This window comes from Giraffa tippelskirchi, chromosome 10 (assembly GCF_054371585.1).
Source record: "Giraffa tippelskirchi isolate mGirTip1 chromosome 10, T2T-mGirTip1v1.2.pri, whole genome shotgun sequence".
NCBI classification, from domain to species: Eukaryota; Metazoa; Chordata; class Mammalia; order Artiodactyla; family Giraffidae; genus Giraffa; species Giraffa tippelskirchi.
The window spans coordinates 17,092,758-17,111,247 of NC_137284.1; the positions used below are offsets into that span (position 1 = coordinate 17,092,758).

Genomic DNA, 18,490 nt, shown 5'->3' on the forward strand with positions numbered 1-18,490 from the left:
AGCAGGATGAGACTAGGATGAGATTCCATTCCTGACAAATTTTTACAGTTATATAGATCACCCCTCTATTAAAAAATTTGTGATTCCTCCTTTCCATGTGTTTTGCAAGACCCAAATTCTTTCTTACGGTATTTAAGATTGTCCATAATCTATTCCATCCAATATTTCCACTTTTACCTTCTCCTTCATATGTCCCACCCCCACAGTATTCTACTTTCCTAGAAAGCCCTTGACCCATATCTTCCTGTGCAAGTCCTACCCATCTTTCAAAGTCAAGGTCTACCTGGGCCAAGAGGCGTTGTGGCTGGTGTGAAGAAAAACAAACAAGCATTCTGGAAACAGAAACACACTGGGCTTGAAAACCAAGTATGTCACCTATTCGCTGTCATCTTAGGCAGGTTACTTAACCTCTCTGAACTTTCATTTCTCCCTGATAAAACAGAGATGTGATGATACTACCTCCCAAAGGGTTGCTGTGAAGATTAAATGCAAGGATGTATGTGAAAATGCTTTGTAAACAGAGAGGGGTAAACACATGACTACGTTATTCTGTCTTTTCTGTGTCTCTCCAGTTGAAATCGCTCTTTCCTTCTATTACTGCACACACACTACTGCATTCTGCTGGGTGTGCATGCACACACACACACACAGCTTCTCCTCCTGCTCTGTCTCTAGGGCAGGAGCCCTTTTGCCACCAGCCTGGTGTCTTGATAGCATTTAGTACCTAGTTCAACCCCTGCCTAATAGCCATGCAGTAGACCTCCTGACCTACATTAATACAGGTAGCATCAGCTTATGCTGCCCATGAGACCAAGATAACAAGTTCCCATAAGACCAGCTGGCTCTGCGCAGAAAAGGGTTAGTCCACAGGCTGCCTAATTCTGTCAAATGTCCAAGACGTCTGTCAAGATGTCCCTAAGGGTGACAATGTGGGGATAGACAAACCCCATCCATTGCCTCTGGGGGAACATCTCAAAGTCTGGGCCACTGACGTTGGGTCTATCAGGTCAGTAGAAAAAGTAGAGTGACATCATTTAGCAAAACTGTCCCACTGTTTTGCTTTCCTGTGAATGGGAAATATAGATAAATATCAAATGCATCCCATGAATGGGATGAACATTACAGATAAATATCATTAAAGCAACAGAAAATGAAACAGGGTGTAGTTTTCTACAGCGAGAAAGACACCTGCAGAGCTCTGAGATTTCAAAAAAACCTATTACGGCTGGTTGAAAATTTTGTGAGACTCTGTGTGTGTGTGTGTGTGTGTGTGTGTGCGCGTAGATAGAGGCCAATGTCCTTTAGTCTTCTCCATTTGTCACAAAGCAACAAACAAAAGATACACTTAGAAACACTGTTTCAAGATAGGCCCAAAAGGAAAGACTTGCTATTCAAAACAAAACAAAAACATTATTCTCTACCTACATAATGCAACTGCTTGTCTCAAATAAATGAAAATAGTAGATGGTTTTCATTCCAACCCTAGATAGTTATGTCCTAATCTGAAAATCTTTTTATCAAGCTTCAGGCAGGATTTAAGACTTTTCCCAAGAAGACAAGGACCTTGCTGAGGGCCTGAGTGTTGACTTACAACATGGGGATATTTTCTGACATTTGAGGGAAGATAAAGGCCTCAGACCATTAGAAATCCTGCCTAGTGGTTCATCATCATGAAAATTTTTCCAACTTTTTTCTTTTGCCGGGCAAGTCAATGCTAACATTTGTCTAACGTTGCAATTATTATAAAAAAAAAAAAATAGATTTGGTTTAAATGAACCACTTTTTAAAGCCAGTGCCAAGTTAACTGTTTGACCCCAAATAAAAAGAGACATTGAAATTCTAAATCTTATATAATGCAGCTGTTATTAAAGATCTACTTACTACACAGACTAGAAGGTGAACCCATAAGATATGTTCTAATGCATCTGAATACATTCTATTTCAATAGTTAAATATTCAATTATTAAAAGAACTGAAATAGTAATTCAGCCCACCTGTCCCTGGTCTGTAAAGAGGCCTATTGGCTATTTAAGTAAAATACTCGATTTCTTTTTGTCTCCTGGTAGTGGAGACCTTGTTTGTCTACAGAAGAGGAGGATTTGTTTTGGAGAACAGTTATATAAAAATCCTATACAAACATTTGAGATTTTTTCTGAAGTATGGAAATACATTTCTATTAAATAAGAGAAATAGTCTTTAGTCCAAGCTGTCAGATCCTCCATGATTTTTTTAATGGTTTATCTGCCTCTGTCTCTCTTTCTCACACATACACACCACTTTCAGGATCCTACAATTCATAATAATATAATGAAAGCAAATGAAATGTTCCTAGTAAGTGGAAAGAACACTGGCCTAAGGGTGAGGACCTTGCATTCTCACCCTGACTCTGTCTCTAGTTAGCTGTGTGATCTCGGATAATTCAGCAAACATCTCTGGGCCTCAGTTTCCCTTCCATAAAACAAGGATATGGAGCTAAATAACCACTAAAGCTCTAAAGTTGCAGTCCTGAAAGCCTGAAGTGGAACAACAGCAGACGTGGGAGGAAGCTTTTTTAGTAGAAATTATTCAGGAACAAAACAGGATTCACCACTTGGTGACTCCCCAAGGGAGGCAATAATATGTGGTCACTGGACAGAGAAAGAGACACAGCCTGTCGTGCCCTGAGTTTGTGTGAGTCCAGGTGCTATGGAGGTTAATTAAAGGCACAGGTAGGGAAGTGGTTCACTCCCAGAGTGAAGGCAGCGTCCATCTTTAAGGACAGAAGTAAAGCCTTTGTTCCTGGGTACCCCTCACTTTGTTGCCTTCTTCCAGGGGGCCCATCCTGAAGTTTTCCAACTGGACATGCAGTGTCCATGGTGACTTGCCGCCTGGGCCAGTATGGCTTATGGACTCTGATGGTTTTCAAAGTCCAGCTGACACCTCAGCCCTCCTTTCCCATTTTGTTCTCCCCACATGTACTATTGTGTAGTGCGGTGCTTTCCCGAGGTAAATGATGAAAACTGACTGTATCTCTGCTGGAAGCATCCTCCTGACCATCCTGGCTATCTAACCACATCCCTGTCTATCCCCTAATCTGCTTTATAGATCCTCAAAAGACGTATCATGTTGGACACACAATTATTTATGTATGTGTCTGTCTCCTCCGCCAGAGCATAAATTCCAGCAAGGTTTTGATTCCTATCTTGGTGGCTCAGACAGTAAAGAATCTGCCTGCAATCCAAGAGATGCAGGTTCAATCCCTGGGTCAGGAAGATCCTCTTGAGGAGGGTATGGCAACCCACTCCAGTATTCTTGTCTGGAGAATCCCATGGACAGAGGAGCCGGGCTTCAGTCCATAGGGTCGCAAAGAATCAGACACGACTGAGCAACTAACACTTTCACTTTTCACTTTAGCCTCAACACATAAAGCAGAGCCTTGGAATGTAAGAGACACCTAATTAATATTTGTAGAATTAATGAAAGATGCATATAATAAATCCAGACCTATGATCTAATTTTCTGGTCAATCGATCCCCACAAGCCCTATCCCCAAGGAGAAAGTCAACTAACATACAGTCAACGAAGGTACCAAACTTTATTAAATCCTTACTGTGACTTACGGCAAGGAGGTACTTTGGCTCCACTTTACAGATGAGAAAACTGAGTCTCCCAGAATGGAGACTGAGCCTGGGTTTTCTGACTCCAAGTCCCCAGTTCATTTCCCTATTCCATTCACCATATCTACATTTTCTCTGATTGTTTCCCCATCTTTAATGGTAGCATATGCACTGACTGAATCAAGCTTCCATAGATGAAATAAGCAGATTTAATTGATGACTGCCTAGATCTAAAATGCAGTTTTTGAAACCAGGTCATTCTTAAAGCAGCAACCAGTATCACGTGCTTTTCTACAACTGATAGCATCACGGTGGGGGAGTGGGACGGGGTAAGGTGTTGTTTAATATTTAGATGGACTTGCCTATGGCAAATGAAGAATGGAAGGGCTCCAGCAAATGTTGGTGCTCCCAACATGATGTGTGGAGCCTTCCCAGGAGACATTCTTGGAGAGAAGAGAGCATGATACAGAAGGACTTACTATAACAAGGGTGATGAGGTTGAGATTTTGTAATCACAAAATAAAAAGCTTCTGCAAAGGAATCTAGACTTCCCTGGCAAGCTGGACCAAATAGCTTCCCCCGTGATGAGACCCAGAGGTATTCTGAAATATCAACATGCTTTATAGATGAGGAAGAAATAAACAGGTGCATAAAAATCACATCCCAAAATTAGTCAAAGATGATGTGTCATGGCCATTCAAACTGGGAACACACGTTCTGGACTTGTGTCTACAAATGCAACATGGTATGTGCTGTCTTCTGAGTTCTCTCAGTCTAGAACTGGATTTTTTCTGGACATGGAGTTCCATATTCTTGTAGGAGCATGTGAGCAACATATCTTAGGAACTGAAAGGATTGGAAAGATACTATTGCAGAGGTAATTTAGTCCCACTGTTTCACTTTTACAGTCTGAAGCTCATACTGGCTTTGTGGACTGTGCATCCTCTCACAGAGACCAGAAGTCCCGGGGCCTCTCCTTGTTCACGTCCTCTCCACACAGAGTGTTTGAACTGCTGTGGGAGTGGGGTCTGGAAACCCCAAGATCCGAAGGTCACACATGAACAGGAAACTGTGGTTTTCACACAATTTAAATACCAAAGTACACACTAAAGATTCAGTCCTTCAGAACGCTGGGCAGTGAAGATGACGACCTGAAAAGCCACTGCCCTGCTGGTCAGTCTCATATCCAGGCAAGCTGGATGGGAGATGGAAGGTGCCCCAGGGGAGGATCTGGATGGACTGATGGGTTTCCATCGCCCCTGCAACAAAGAAGCCTGTCACCCCCACTAGAGTCCTGGCCTAAGCTTGCTCTCACTGCTGGCCATGCCAATCCCTGCATGTGCATCTAAAGAGGTTAGCACATTCTGGGTACACAGACCACAGCTTCCTCCCTACCCTCAGGGCCTGTGCTGAGAGGTCTGAGCATTGGGGAGACATTGCTTCACTTCTCCTTAGGGTGTCCACATCAAGACCTTGGAGCCATCTTACCACCCTTCCTGGTCAGAGGGGGCCTTCTGGGCCAGTGGCAAGTGTCCTGGTGAGGGGAGTTTTCTAGACTGGAGCATCTTATTACTAAACCAGACATACCAAGACATTTGCACACACCCACCAAAAGAAGGGAGACAGACATTAAATGACCAGTGACAGGACCCTCATCTACTGGTTTCCCTCTACAGGAACCTCATCTCCTCAACAGACTCCTCACCCACACACTTTAAACTGGAGGAACCCAGACTCACAGAGGCTCCTTTTAACCCAATACAATCAGTAATCTCATCTCCAGATTTTCAAGTTCCTGCTGTTGGTGCCTTTTACTTAAGTCAGCATATTTCAAACTCTCAGAAGAAAAAAAAAAGAGAGAGAAAACTTAGAAAATAAAACCACTACCCCACCCAAATGATAAAAATCTCTCGAATTCTCCAAGCCCAACATCTGAGCCTCCTCTTACTCAACCCTGAGCAAAGGCTTGATTCCTTTGAGTTTGGGGAATGGTGGGCTCTGCCAGTCCCCTCTCCTCACCAGTCTGATCGATTTTCCAGACCGGCTCGGACTTGCAGTTGTGGGATAGCCTAGCAGCCAACTCCTGGTCCCATTCATTCCTCTCGGTCCTCTAAGGCCAGTCACATTAGGGGCTGTCCCTCCTCTCTGCTCCTGACCCCACTTCCCCCTTCCAGAGGGAGCAGGCAGTGAACCCTCCTGAAGTCTGTGGTGAAACCCAGACCCTCACCCGTCCCTCTGGGCTGCACTTGGCAAGCTGGACCCGGGCGTGAGACGAGGGTAGGGGTGGGAGTAGGGAGGATCTGGCCACCTGGCAGCCCCCAGGGCGGCCGGCTCAGGGCTGCTCTCTTTAGGAGGAGCGGCTCCGCAGGCGAGGGACCCTCCTCGAGAGGCCGGAGGGAGTCCTGCCCCGGAGCTGGCGCACCCCGGGCGCGGAGTGCGGGAGCCGAGCGTGCGGAGAGCCGCGCGGGCCGTCCGGGAAAGTGATGCCGGGCGGAGGAAAGGCGAGGCGAGTCCGGCCCGTTAGTCCCGGGGAGCCGGCAGCTCCCGAGCGCCAAGAACCCGGCAACAGAAGTACCAAGAGGAAGGGAAACCGGCCCGCGCTGACATGTAAACAGGGCTTCCACCCGGAGGAGCCCGCGCACACAGACCCCCGGACACGCTCACTCGCACCCCGATCCGCCTGCAACCAATCCACTTGCCCGCCCCTCGGCCCACCCGGCAGGAGACCCGGCTGCTGGCGGCTGCGCGCCCGCCCCCGCCGCCTTCGGCCTCAGGGGAGAGGAAGCCGCCCGCCGCCGGGCGTGTGCCCAGAGCCGGGACCCGAGTGCCCGGCTCGCCGGGTGGGAGTGGGGGCCCGGGAGGTCTCCGGCCCCCGGCTGCGATGGGCGCCCGGCTCCCCGGGTTTCACGCCGCGGGTCCCGCCCGCACGCAGTCCGGCCGGCAGCGCCGTGGGAGGGGGCCGGGCTCCGCTCGGGGGCAAGGGGTGCGGGGCAGATCGCCCTCGCCGCGGAGCCCGGCGGGTCGCCCCCGCCTGCGAGACTCGCCACCGGAGCGCGGGAGGAGACGGCGCGAAGCCGGGGTGCGGAAGGAAGGGAGAGTGGCCACGTCTTCCGGGACCCCGGCGCCCCGCGCCCAGCCTGCCCGCCGCCTCGCCACCCCAGCCGGCTCCGCGCCCACCGCCCGGTCGCTTACCTTAATAGTCCCGTCCATTTGGCCAAGTCTGCAGCCGAGCCCCCCAATATTCCACACATTGACCCGGTTACAGCCTGACCTCGCAGCCCCTTCGGATTAGCCCGGCGCGGCCTCTCTGGCGCCCTGGGCCCTCCCTGCGTGCCCCCCGCGAGCGCCCTGCCCTCGCTCCCCGGTGCACGTTTGTTGTTGTAGCGGAGCGAAAAAGAGACAGTTAACCGGATGAAACTTTTTTTCAGCTAATTTTGGGAAGTGACTTCACTTTGCGAATGGGGAGGAAGTCCTATCTCTCTCTCTCTCTCTCTCTGTCTCGCGCTCTCCTCTCTTCTCTCCCCTCTGCTCTCCCTCGTCTTCCCTCCCCCCACCCCCTCTTCCCCCCCACCCCCTGCCGCTCCTGCTTTTCGCATCACACACACTATATAAATATACGCGGAGATGCCCAGATACATTCATGCGCTGCGCACACAGGATACTTGTTCCCGGGAGATAAGAGCGAGCTGGGAACAATGCCGGGGTCCACGCCCGGCGCTCGCGCCCAGATTCCCAAAGTCTGCACGAACCCCCCCCGCCCCCCTCCCCAACCTTCCCCCAAAGTCCAAGACCGAACGCCTTTGGCCTCCTTCCTTTTCCCGGGGCCGTTGGCCGAAGGTGGCCCTCCTGACTCATTCACTTTCCGTTTCTTCCCACAGATACGTTCATTAATGTCTTTTCCAGCCGGAGTCAAACTTTTTTGGGGGGGGGCGGGCGGAAGAGTTTACTGGGGCTAAAGATAACCTGGAGCCTACCGCCCGGGAAGATCCGGACGCAGACCGAAGCCGACCGACCATTCGAAAATGCATCCAATGGGAAGTTTTCCACTCCGGGCCCTCGGCTGCGGAGTCGCGCAGACTCGCGGAGCAGCCGCTCTCCCAGCGACGCGGACGCCGGGCGGTTTCGGACGGACCCGGGCCGTCGGGGGCGTGGACTCGGCTCCGAGCGCTGCGAGCAGAGGGACGCCCTCGGGGCGGCGCGCCTCGGCCCTGGGCTACTGGAGAACTCCCGGCGCCCGCCGAGGGCTGGTCCCTGCGGCACCCCAGGCCACCTCTCCGCGCCTTCTAGGTCAACCCCCTGACGCATACCCCCGACTCGATGGCCCAAGCCCTGGCGCCGGATCTGAGCCGCCCAGGCAGTGCCACCTTGGGCCCCCAAGAAACCTACGCTACGGCGAGATGATCCGTCCAAGCTGGCCGGCGGGTATGCAAAGCCCAGCAGGCAGCATCCATGAACCGCCCCAGACTTCTCGCGGGGAGACCCCCGGGGCCGGTGCTCCAGACCGTCACCCCATCCCGTCCTGAGGCCAGCCTCCCCTCGGCCTGCCCTGCAGAGCCCTGCCTCCCGGAGGCCTCCCGGGTCCCCCAGCACTGCCCCCCTCCCGCTGTAGCTGGGGAACCGAGGGGACCCTCGGGTGCTCTCGGCCTGACTCGCTTCTTTCTCCCCGACTTCCGAAACAGGTTACCTTATCCACGCTCTCCAGACCACGCTTTGGACTTTCTCACTTTTATTTAAGAGTCCATCCGGAGAAGGAGGGGGGGAAAAAATCCAGAGGAGATCCGAGTCAATTGGAAAGAAAAAATTTCAAAAGGGTGTCCACGGCGGCGAAAAAGGTGACTTATTAATTCTTTATTTCTTCAGGAGCACTTGAGCCCGAGAGCTCGTTGGCCTCCCTCCCTCCCTCCCCCCACCCCCCTCTCGAAATTAGTCTCATCAATTCAGCTCCAATTTTGGGTTCGAATACAGACACGGGTCTGAACGTGACCAGACCTGGAGTGGCGGGTGCAGCTTGCCAGCAATTGAGACTTGGTGTGTGTAAGGGGGAGTGGGGTGGGGGGATGCGGTGGGGGTTGGATGGGGGCCGGGCCGGCCCCCCCCACCTCCTGTCTGCTTCTCAATCCAGGGGTCTGCTCGGGGGCTCCCCTGAGACCGCCACATCTGGTTACCGCTAGCGGGGTCAGTCCCCCCCTTGCCTGGGGCCACCAGTTCTGGAGTTCAATTAAAAGAAATCAGGCTTAACCCTTTCCTCCCCTCGGCCCCGCCGCCAGCCCTCTCACTCTTCTCTTCAGCGTTTCCACATGCTTTCCAGAGAGGAAAGAGGTTAAAGGGAAAGGAAGAATGAATTACATCCTTTCAAACCCCAAATTGTTTCCTTTTCAGCCCAGACTCTGCCGACCTTCAAACGACAACAAGGCTTTCAGGAGGGCGCGGGGAGACCGCTTCCCACCCAGATCCGACCAGAAACCCGGCACCCTCTGCCACATTCCCCCTCTTGCAGGCAGAGAGAACTCCACTCTACCACCGGAGGCCCCCTTCCTGGCGCTGGGCAAACACTCAGGCCCTTAATGGCCACCGCAGGCCAGTCAGCGGCTCCCCTTTCTACACCCTGTCCTCCCGGTACTTGAGAAGCTACCCCTGTGGCAAAACATTGGCCAGGCAGCTCTTCCCAGCTTCTATCCCAACAGCTAATAACAGACTGCATTCACTGCTCTGGTCAGTAAGTCACCCCAACATCCCTCGTACCCCCTCAACTCCTTTTAGCAGAAGCTGCCTCTCCCCTTGGGATAACTCAATGAGGGACGAGATTAAAATGAAGACTTGCCCTCCAGGCTGAGTTGTGGAACTCAACAGCACTTTCTTTTTCTGTCTGTAAAACCAAAGCTTCTGGCAATTTCGTAATTTTGAAGGTGGCGGGGAGGGGGAAGAGGCTGGCATTGGCATAGCTGTCATCCTTTAGTGAGTCACGGATTGGCACTGATGCCCTGGCTTTTGGTATTTACCAGCCCCTCCATGAGGAGCTCCTGTCGGTTCACAAGCTAGTCTTCCCAGAAGGAAGAGCCCCCGCCCCGACTCTGAACAGCCGTCAGAGAGAATCTGAGCCTCCTTGCAACCCGTGTTGGCATGGCGGTGGGCAAAGCTGCCCACTTATGTAACTCTGGGTTTGAAGTCCCACTCCATGGCTGCTGCTGCTTTTTTAAATCCCGAAGGGGGAAAGAAGCCCTAACCAAACACAACAGTAAACAAGTCTGCCCTGTTTAATGTGGTTACCACCAGACATCTGGAAAGATGGTTTGATCCTGGCAGCTCACATTGTTTTCACGAGCAGCCAAAGAGAATATTTCAAATGTTTGCATTGAGACAAATTGATAGAGAGCCTGTGGTGAGGCGGCTGCAGATGAAAACTGTCTTGAAGCTGGGCAGGGGGGAACCGCTCCCCTTCTCTTGCCTCCCCCCACCCCTTCTCTATCTTGACCCCCTCTTTTGCCCTCTCCCCTTTTCCCCTCCTCTCCCCCTCCTCTCCTTTCTCCAGGCCCAGCTAGGGGCTGGTTGGTTATCCCAGCCCACACACTTGCTCACACCCTTTTCCTGGCTCACCAGAGACTGCTCTGCCTCTCCCTTTCCCAGACTGGGCAGGGTTGGTGAGCAGCACCTGGTGCCCGCTACCATCCTGCCCACTCCACCAGCCCCGCTGGCTTTCAAGTCCGAGGAAGCTCACAGCCGAGGGAGCCCCGGACAAGCGCTTAAAACAAAAGCTATCCACTGGGGGAGCGGCGGGAGTGGACGGACCAACAAAACAGCCCATTATATGGTTCTAAGTATAAGGTCACTTGCAGAAAGCATGCCCGGGGGGCGCATATTCAGGAAACCTTAGGACATGGGGCATTTTTCACTGCAACTGTGGTGGGTGACTTGCCTCTAACCATCCGCACGCACTTGACAATATTTTCAAAGATGCGGAAGTCCTGCTTCCCCCGGGAGGGGAGCGGCGGGGGTGAAACGTGTCTTGGCTCGCTCAATGTCAGCCCTTTTGACCCGGTCAAGACTTTTCCAGACGAAGCTTCCCCGGGTTTCTTCGGCCCCGGCCCGGGTTGGGGGTGGGAGGACGCGACAACCGGAGCCGCGTCCCTGAGGTGCCTCTAGACCTCGGGACGGCCGGTCACTTGAAACCCCCGAAAGATGCCAGGCTTGGCAGAGCGTGTGGGGCGGGTCCTTCCCTCTCCGGCCTCCCTCTTCGCGGCCCCTCCCGTCCGGCCGCCTAGGCGGGTATTCGAACGGGCAAGGCGGGTGGGGGAGGGGGCGCGGGGGAGGGATGGGCGAGCGAGCGCCAAAACTCCAGACTGCACAACTGCAGCTTCAAGTGTCTGGCCCCTCGCTCGAGGCCATAATTAATTTGAGATTTATTTTTATTGGAGAACTCGAGTCTCGTCTGACCTTAGCCAAACAAGGCAGCTCGAGCCGCCCCCTGGACGCGCTTGAATGCCGGGGAATATTTCTGCAGGAAGGCTCTGCAGGCGCGCCTGCTTTGAATTTGTTTCTCAGACTTCATCTACTCACAGATTGAAGGAAGATTTAGAGCCTCTGCCGGCCCGGCCCGCTCCCCACGCTCGTTCTTGCCTTAGCGCCAAGAGGGTTCAAAACGCTACGTGGGAGGCCGCGGCGGCGGGAGGGCCCGGAGGGGGAGGGTCTCTGCGCCCCGAGCCCGTGGCGCTCCGGGGCCGGGTCCCTAGACCACGCGGCGTCGAGGAGGAAATCCCATGGGAGTCGGAGACTGACCAGAGAGCGCAGGCTGACAAGAGGTGGAGACCAGCCAGGTGCCGGGACCCTCACCCGGTGGCGGCGCCTGGATGGGGGGGCTTGGGGGAGGGGAGAATTCGGCCTCTCCCAACCTCCAGCTGCCCGGCCTCCTGGCCGCTCCAAAGAGCGTTCAAAGTACAGACCTGTGTCCTTGAAACGCCGTTTCTGGACCTACCGGCCAGATGCTGCCCCTGGGCCGTGCCGCGGCGAACATTCTGGGGCTACCAGCCTCCTCTCCTCTGGTTGGGGTTGGGGGGTGTCTTCCCCAGAATGCAGGGTGGGCTGAACCAGCAGGCGGGTTGGTTGGGCAGCGAGAACTAGGAGTCTGACAGAACGTGGAGGACCCTGCCTGTCTCGAGTGGGGCGGCTTGGGGCCTTCAGGGATGGGCTCCCTGCGCTCGGACTCACAAGTGCCTTGTCCAGTGCGGGCACCTCGCGAGGACTGGGTCCGGGTTACTCCACTGGGTCTCCTGCCCCTCCCCGCTATCAGCAAGTGGAACGTCCTGCTTGAACGTTCGCAGTGGGAAACCCGGCTCCTGTGGGTTTGTATTCTGGCTGTGCACTTAACTGCTCTGTGGCCTTGAACAGGTTGCTTAACCTCTCTGTGCCTCAGCGTCTTCGGCTGTGAGTCGCGTTTTAAGAGGATCTACCTCAAAGGGCTGTTGTAAAGCCGAAGTGAGTGTTCAGACCTCGCCTGGCACTCAGCACAACTTGGCCCTCCGTGTTTGTATCTTGACTCTGTCCCTTGCAACCTGTGTCACAGTCACCTCTCAATGCCTCAGTTTCTCATTTGCAAAATGGACCGCCTCCTAGGGTTGTTATTACTATTCAACAAGTTAGTACAGATACAATGCTGTCCCCCGTTCCCTTGCTCTTTCCAGCCTCAAGCCCGCCCTACGCGCTCTCCTGAGCGGTCTTCCTTGAGCACTTGGAATCTAGATCGCTGCCCGGGTGCAGCGGGCACCCTTGGTCCCCCAGGGCCCGGCTCGTGTCCTGGCTCCTGCGGCCCGGGGGCCTGGGCCCCCGGGGTTTGTCAACAAGCTCGAAGCCGAGTGCCTGAGGCGGAATGGAAGGGGATTGACAGCCGGGGACTGTTTGTGCCCCTCTGGCGAATGGCAGGCGTAGGGAGCCTGCGGAACAGACCCAAGATTGTCCGCGCCACGCGGACCTCTCGCACTCATCAATGCACCTCTTTGTGCAACAATACAAACTTTGTGGCTGCTGAAAAATCCATTTTTTCCCCTTGAAAAGAGCTCCTGCGGCGAGCGGCTCCCCTGGCGGCCAGAACTCATAGACTGCCGCCCCCAATCCCTCCCCAGCGGCCCCCTCTCAGCGGCCGGGCCCGTTTGTTGTCTCTCTGAGTCTTGGCCCGGGGTCAGGCTCCTGGGCTCCCTGAGGCTTTGGGTCCCCGGGTGTTTGCACATTCGAGGGGTCACAGTGGATGGGAGAGAGACGGCAGCTCCCCGCCCAGGGGCCCTTTGCAGCCTTCGGGGCAGAGCCGGGAATGAGAGCTGGGTCAGCCGTGCCCCGCGTCCCGGGAGCGGCGGACTAGGAGGGGTGACCGCGTCCTTAACCTCTCTCGGGAAAGCTGGACACCGCGAACCCAGCGTGCGGTAGTCTAAGTCTGCTCTGCCACCTCCTGGGAGACACCGGTCCACCCAGCCGTTCACTGACTAGCTACCCACTGATTCAGTCGTTTTTCGTTCATTCATCACGGAGAGATTAAACACCCCTTCCCCGCCAAGCGTCCAAAACCTGGCTTCCCCAAAGTGCCTAGAGACACCTTCCGACCACAGGCGGGGAAGACGCTGCTTGGTGTGAACGGATTTTTCTTAAAAGAAACAGGAGCAGCGATGGACGCATAACTGGCGCCCCCGGATGAGACCCGAGAGTGCCCACGCCATGGAGGTTCCGGGTCCCTTCGGACGGTCACTCCACGCGGCATTAGCGGACGCTGGACGCAGAACGGGGTTGTGGGGGGACTCTTAGGGCGGAGTTTCGAGAAGGAGAGGGAGGCGCCAAGATCCAAGAAGCTGGGAGTACTTTTGACGAACCGTAGTGGTCCTTCCTTTTCTGAGCTGGAGAGGATCTGGGCTGCTACCTGGAAGGCGGGAGGTCGCGCCTCGGCGGCGAGAGGACCTCCCCGCGGTCCCCACCCCGGGCGGGTCCTCACCCTCGGCCCCGCCCCGCTGGCGGATTTTCATTAAACGTGTAACCCAGATGTCCTGGCCTCGGTTTGTTTACATTCTTGGGAACTGTTGTGGAAAAGGAAAAAAAAAAAAACTAACTCCCTTCGACATACTGTCAAATATAGGAATCTGTGCTTTCGAGAGGCCAGTGGGGCCAAGGAAGCTGGGCTTGAGGACTGGGGGCTATCGAACTCATAGGAAGAGCGCGTCGCCGTCACTCGCCTGCATCCACACACACACAAGCGCACGCCCATACCCTCACACTCGCGTCCACGCACACCCTCGACTGGGGGAACCTACTGTGCGCGGCGCGGAGTGGGGCGCACGACCTACAGGGGCCGGACGCTGGCCCGCGGGTCCCCGTGCGGGTCTGGGCTTCCCTGCAGGGCCCTCGCACACCATTCTCCCAACCGAAGAGGCCAAGAGTTTTGGTTCTCAACCAGGGATTCCCCATCCTATTTACTAGGACCCCTAGTCTAGACACACCTGCAGAGAGAGCGGCCCTCCCCCCCACCTCTTTAACCGAGGAAAGGAGAAAGCGACTCTAGGTCTGGGCAGAAGGCGGAGGGCGGGCTGGGGTGGGGGTTGGGGGTCATTACCTGTTTAAAGATGCTGTCATGTCTTACCTTGACGTAAGACGATGTGTCGGGGACTGTCTGAAACATCCTGAGTTGGTGAGGAAGGGTCAGGAAGACCCAAGAACCAACCTGTGTGGGAGAAATCTCAGTCATGGGAGAGTGGAGCAGGGTGAGTCCCTGGGGGTATGAAGGGAGAGGGGAAAGAGAGAGGACAGGAAAGCTGCAGGGGTGGGGGTGTGACTCCAATCCACCTGGACCAGCTAGGGAGGGTGGGATGCAGGTACCCTTGCCCTTGCTATGCTTCTATCCCCCAGGCAGCAGGCTAAGGGGTGTCTCTTTCCTACAGTCCTGTAACCTTCTTCTATGGGCAATTGTAGACACCCTTCTTCCCCAGGGCCTTCCTAGTTTCCTATCTGGAGGTGCAGGGGGTGGGGGGAGGTCCCTTGGCCAGAGAAGAGGTGGCAGCTAGTATAGAGGTAGACCTCCTCACCAGTGCCACTGAAGGCCCCAGGAAACAGATATTTATAGAGTTGCCAACCCTGGGGCCCTGGGAGCACAGACTTTCTGCTTGACCTACCACCCCTAGGGCTCCACCAATGACCCTCTGTCTTCCTCTTCCCTGCTGGGGGCCACTTAGAAAGGTACCCTGGCTAAGGTTCCAGAGGTCTACGGAGGCCCCTTTCCCAGAGTGACTCCCCCCACAACTTCCAGAAAGAAAATAGGGTTTCCTGCAGAGACAAAGACAATGAATGAGGTGGCCTCATTTCTAGTGGCAGGGGAGGCGCTGTCTGAGGCTTGAATATTTGGACTGAAGGGAGCAAAAACTGCCCTCGGATGCCAGGTGCCTCTGTGTGAGTGAATCTCTCTCTGCTTGGCCAAGTCTGGCCACTGTCTCTCTCCTCTTTCTTCCCTTCCTCTCCTAAACCATCTCTAACGTGGCAGGGTGCAGCTTCTACGGCAGCCAATATGTTTCTGATAAAACACTTTTCTCCCCACTAACAAATTCCAGCTTTTTGGCTCCTGAAGCCACAACAGACATACGAGTTCAGGGACCAGGTATGTCTCTCCGGTCTCCTACATTCCCGTGCATGGTTCTCCCCCGCTGCCCTCGCTCCAGATTTGCCCCATTTTCTTTGAAAGTTGGAGTGGAATCTTCAAGAAGAGAGAGCAGGAGAAGGGGAAAGGACAGAAAAGAAAACCCGGGAGAGAATGAGAGAAAGAAAGAGCCCAGAAAGCCTCTTGGCTGCAACTCGAGCAGGCAGCTGGGACCCTGCATGGCCCCCAGAGATCCCGAACCAAAGACACCCACCTTCGATACCCCTTCCTGCTCCCCTTCTTGCTCCGCCAGCAGGAGCCCAGCTCCAGCAACTCCAGGGTGTTCACGTTCTTGGTGCGAATCCTCTGCCCCTAGACTCCTGCTGGCTGTGACTTGTGCCTTTATTTCCAACGTACCCAGACAGGCGCCCTCAACCCCAGCACATCCTCGGGCTTCAGGAACCACTCAAGTCTATGCGTCTCCTCCCCTCCGGCCTCTCTCCAGCGCTCTTGGTCCCACTCCCGCTTCCTCTCTCTTTTCCGTCTTTTAATTTGATTTCCGTTTTCTTATCAATATCTCAACTGCTGTCTGATGAATTGCTCTAATGGACAGCCACTTATCTGCCCCCAGCTGCTTTTCCAGAGACACCCCCACCCTGTGTTACTTGGAAATGTCCAGGATCACCATAAACCACCATGTTTCAAAAATGTAGAGACACACAGCTGAGTCCAGCCAGGAGGGGAGGTGGAAACCAGGACCTTCTTTAAGCTGGCTATTTACTTTTGAGTGATTGCAATGCAAAGAATTAGTCTTTACATTTAAACAAGACGAGTGACCTCTATTTTGGTTTTTCAAGCCCTTAGTTGCTTCTTTCTCTTGTTTGGTCCTCCCCAGGTATATCCCTCCTGATTCACATTTTCTAGGCGGCATCTCTAAGAGCAAAGTGGATTGTGTTAGGGAATCAATGCTATTATGGGATTTTGATTTTAAAATACACATTTAAAAACACTCTTGCTCTAGTACAACATTGTAAATCAACTATACTTTAGTAAATAAATAAATAAAAGATACTCTGGTTAAGAAGTGGTTTCTGGGTCCTCAGATTTGTGTTTCCTTGAAATTTGGAAGGTTGCTCATCCCTTGCCTTCCACTGGTAGACCTGGGGGTCAGATTTGCTGGTTCAGGCTCACAGAGCCTTTCAGTTGCCCCATCCCAGGGCCACTCTCTACAGACGTGGCCTGGCTAATGGTCCCCTCCAGCCTGGGCCATTTTCCACATCCTGGGCTCTTCTCTCCAGAGCCTCCTGTAAAAGGGAACACAGCTCACTGGGCCCCAGACCAGAACCTTGGGGTGGGGATGTGAGTGACAGAGAAGGAAGCAGAGGTGACAGGTAAGCATAGAGACTGTGTCAATTTGTAACAGCAAAACCTCCAGCTCTGTGCACCTCTGAGAATTAATTTCTTCAGCCTTCCCCTCCTCTTCCTTCCTGGGGTATCCAAATCAGGGGCTACTTCAGTGCACTGGACACTGAAATTTTGTTTAGTACCGGCTCCCTCATCTCCGCCTACCCACTTCCCCCAACTGACTCTGGAAATTTCTGACCAAAAGGCAATGGCTTGGATTCCGTTTCTGGAGAAAGCACGCTTATCACCCAGATCTCCCCGTGTGGGGGGTATGGACACTGGCGGCAGGGTTATTCATTATTTCCTTCTCAACAATATCCCGATTTTTCTCTCCATCCCTCCCCCAAAGCTCAACATATTGAAACATTTTGCTGCTTAATAAGAGCGGCCAGGGAGAGCTGGGAGGTGAAAGGCCAACCCTGGACCGTGACTGGGGCTGCTGGGTCTGCCGGGCTCTGCGCTGACGGCAGGGCTGCCCCCGCCCAGCACATTCCTGGCCACGGCTTAGGAAAACAAGACAGGGCTGGGGAGGGGAAGGGGCTGAAGTACCAGGGCCATGGCCCCGTGCTTTGGTTCTTGGGATTCTTGGAGAGCTCATCTTCCCTCCCAAAGGGAGTAAACACTACTGCACACAGCCATGAATAAAACAGAAGGTGCTCCTCTGTTAGGTAATAATCCTACACCGATGTCATGCATTTTAAGGTAAGTTCTTTTTAGGAAAGTTAGAGATTTGAAAATGAAGAATGAAGACTTCTGCTGTCATAGAGGAGATGAAAATCTAAACAGATTGTCTAACTAATGCCTCACCACCCAGGTTAGGTTTTTCCATCGTTGGTCCTTCCTTTACTTTCTCCCTCCCTCCCACTCTTTCTCCTTCAACCTTCCTTTTCTTGAAAGTGATTTCTAAGAGATCCCTTGAGTACCTGCCCCTAGATCCTTAGCCCTTTCTTCTTTACAATTGGTGTTACATCTTTATTTGTAAAGATCCTCTGGAGTAGGGAATGGCAACCTGCTCCAGTAGTCTTTCCTGGAAAATCCCACAGACAGTGGAGCCTGGCGTGCTACAGTCTATCGGGCTACAAAGAATCAGACACCACTGAGCAACTGAGCACATACATACACACATACTATCTAAGATTTGCTCCCTTCATTAGACTATAAGTTCCCTGAAGGCAGGAATTGAGTCTGTTTGGATACTCAGTTTCCACACTGCAATTGACCATCAGAGAAGTAGAACAATTATTTAGCTCGTGCAAGCTCAGTCACTCAGTCGTGTCCCACTCTTTGCAACCCCATGGACTGTGGTCCACCAGGGTCCTCAGTCTATGGGATTTTCCAGGCAAGAATACTGGAGTGAGTAGTCATTTCCTACTGCTGGGGATCTTCCCAAGCCAGGGATCAAACCCGTGTCTCCTGTGTCTCCTGCATTGGCAGGTGGATTCTTTACCACTGAGCCACCTGGGAAGCCCAGTTTTTCTAGCTACAATCCTCCTTTCTGACCAAAAACTAAAGAACAAATGCAAAACAAACAAACAAAACCATCACATTGTTATTAAGGAAAAACTAACAGGAAAATTATACCTGAGTGAGCAGTCCTGATTCATTTTCTGCTTTGCAGGATTACAGGAAATCAATGCTCATGTATTGGTTTCATTTTTACATAAATGGTTTAACCAAGGAGCATGTGAACTCTCCAAGTGCTTTGGGTATGGTCAGCTGATGGAAGTATCCCATCTCTGTGTTTGGTACCAAACTCATCAGGGTTGTGTGTGTGTATGAAGGATAGGGATAAGGAGGTGCATACTCATGGCTTGAGCATGTTGTCCTATTTTCTACTTTTCTGGTAATTTTAAAAGCCAATAATGGGAATTTGTCCCAAGGATCATGCAAATAA

At 53.1% G+C, this 18,490-nt stretch overlaps 1 protein-coding gene and 1 long non-coding RNA gene across 7 annotated transcripts in view; one reads left to right on the top strand and one right to left on the bottom strand.

The window, feature by feature from the left end:
* The window catches only part of FLI1 (Fli-1 proto-oncogene, ETS transcription factor), a 139,242-nt gene extending 123,525 nt beyond the window's left edge, over positions 1-15,717 (bottom strand). For 3 of the 6 annotated variants that reach the window (XM_081531095.1, XM_081531089.1, XM_081531091.1), the window contains exon 1: positions 6,789-6,981. In XM_081531095.1, the coding sequence (XP_081387221.1) occupies positions 6,789-6,806 (18 nt within the window). In that variant the 5' untranslated portion in view covers positions 6,807-6,981. Of the gene's footprint in view, positions 1-6,788; positions 6,982-7,570; positions 7,745-14,205; positions 14,287-15,466 lie in introns of those variants that run through there. The other 3 variants (XM_081531087.1, XM_081531093.1, XM_081531088.1) reach the window with 2 other exon arrangements.
* Positions 7,233-9,443, top strand: LOC145522317 (uncharacterized). The gene is made up of 4 exons (XR_014065980.1): positions 7,233-7,333; positions 7,475-8,018; positions 8,276-8,428; positions 8,976-9,443. It is a non-coding gene; the product is annotated as an uncharacterized LOC145522317 (long non-coding RNA).
* Positions 15,718-18,490: the final 2,773 nt, after the last annotated feature.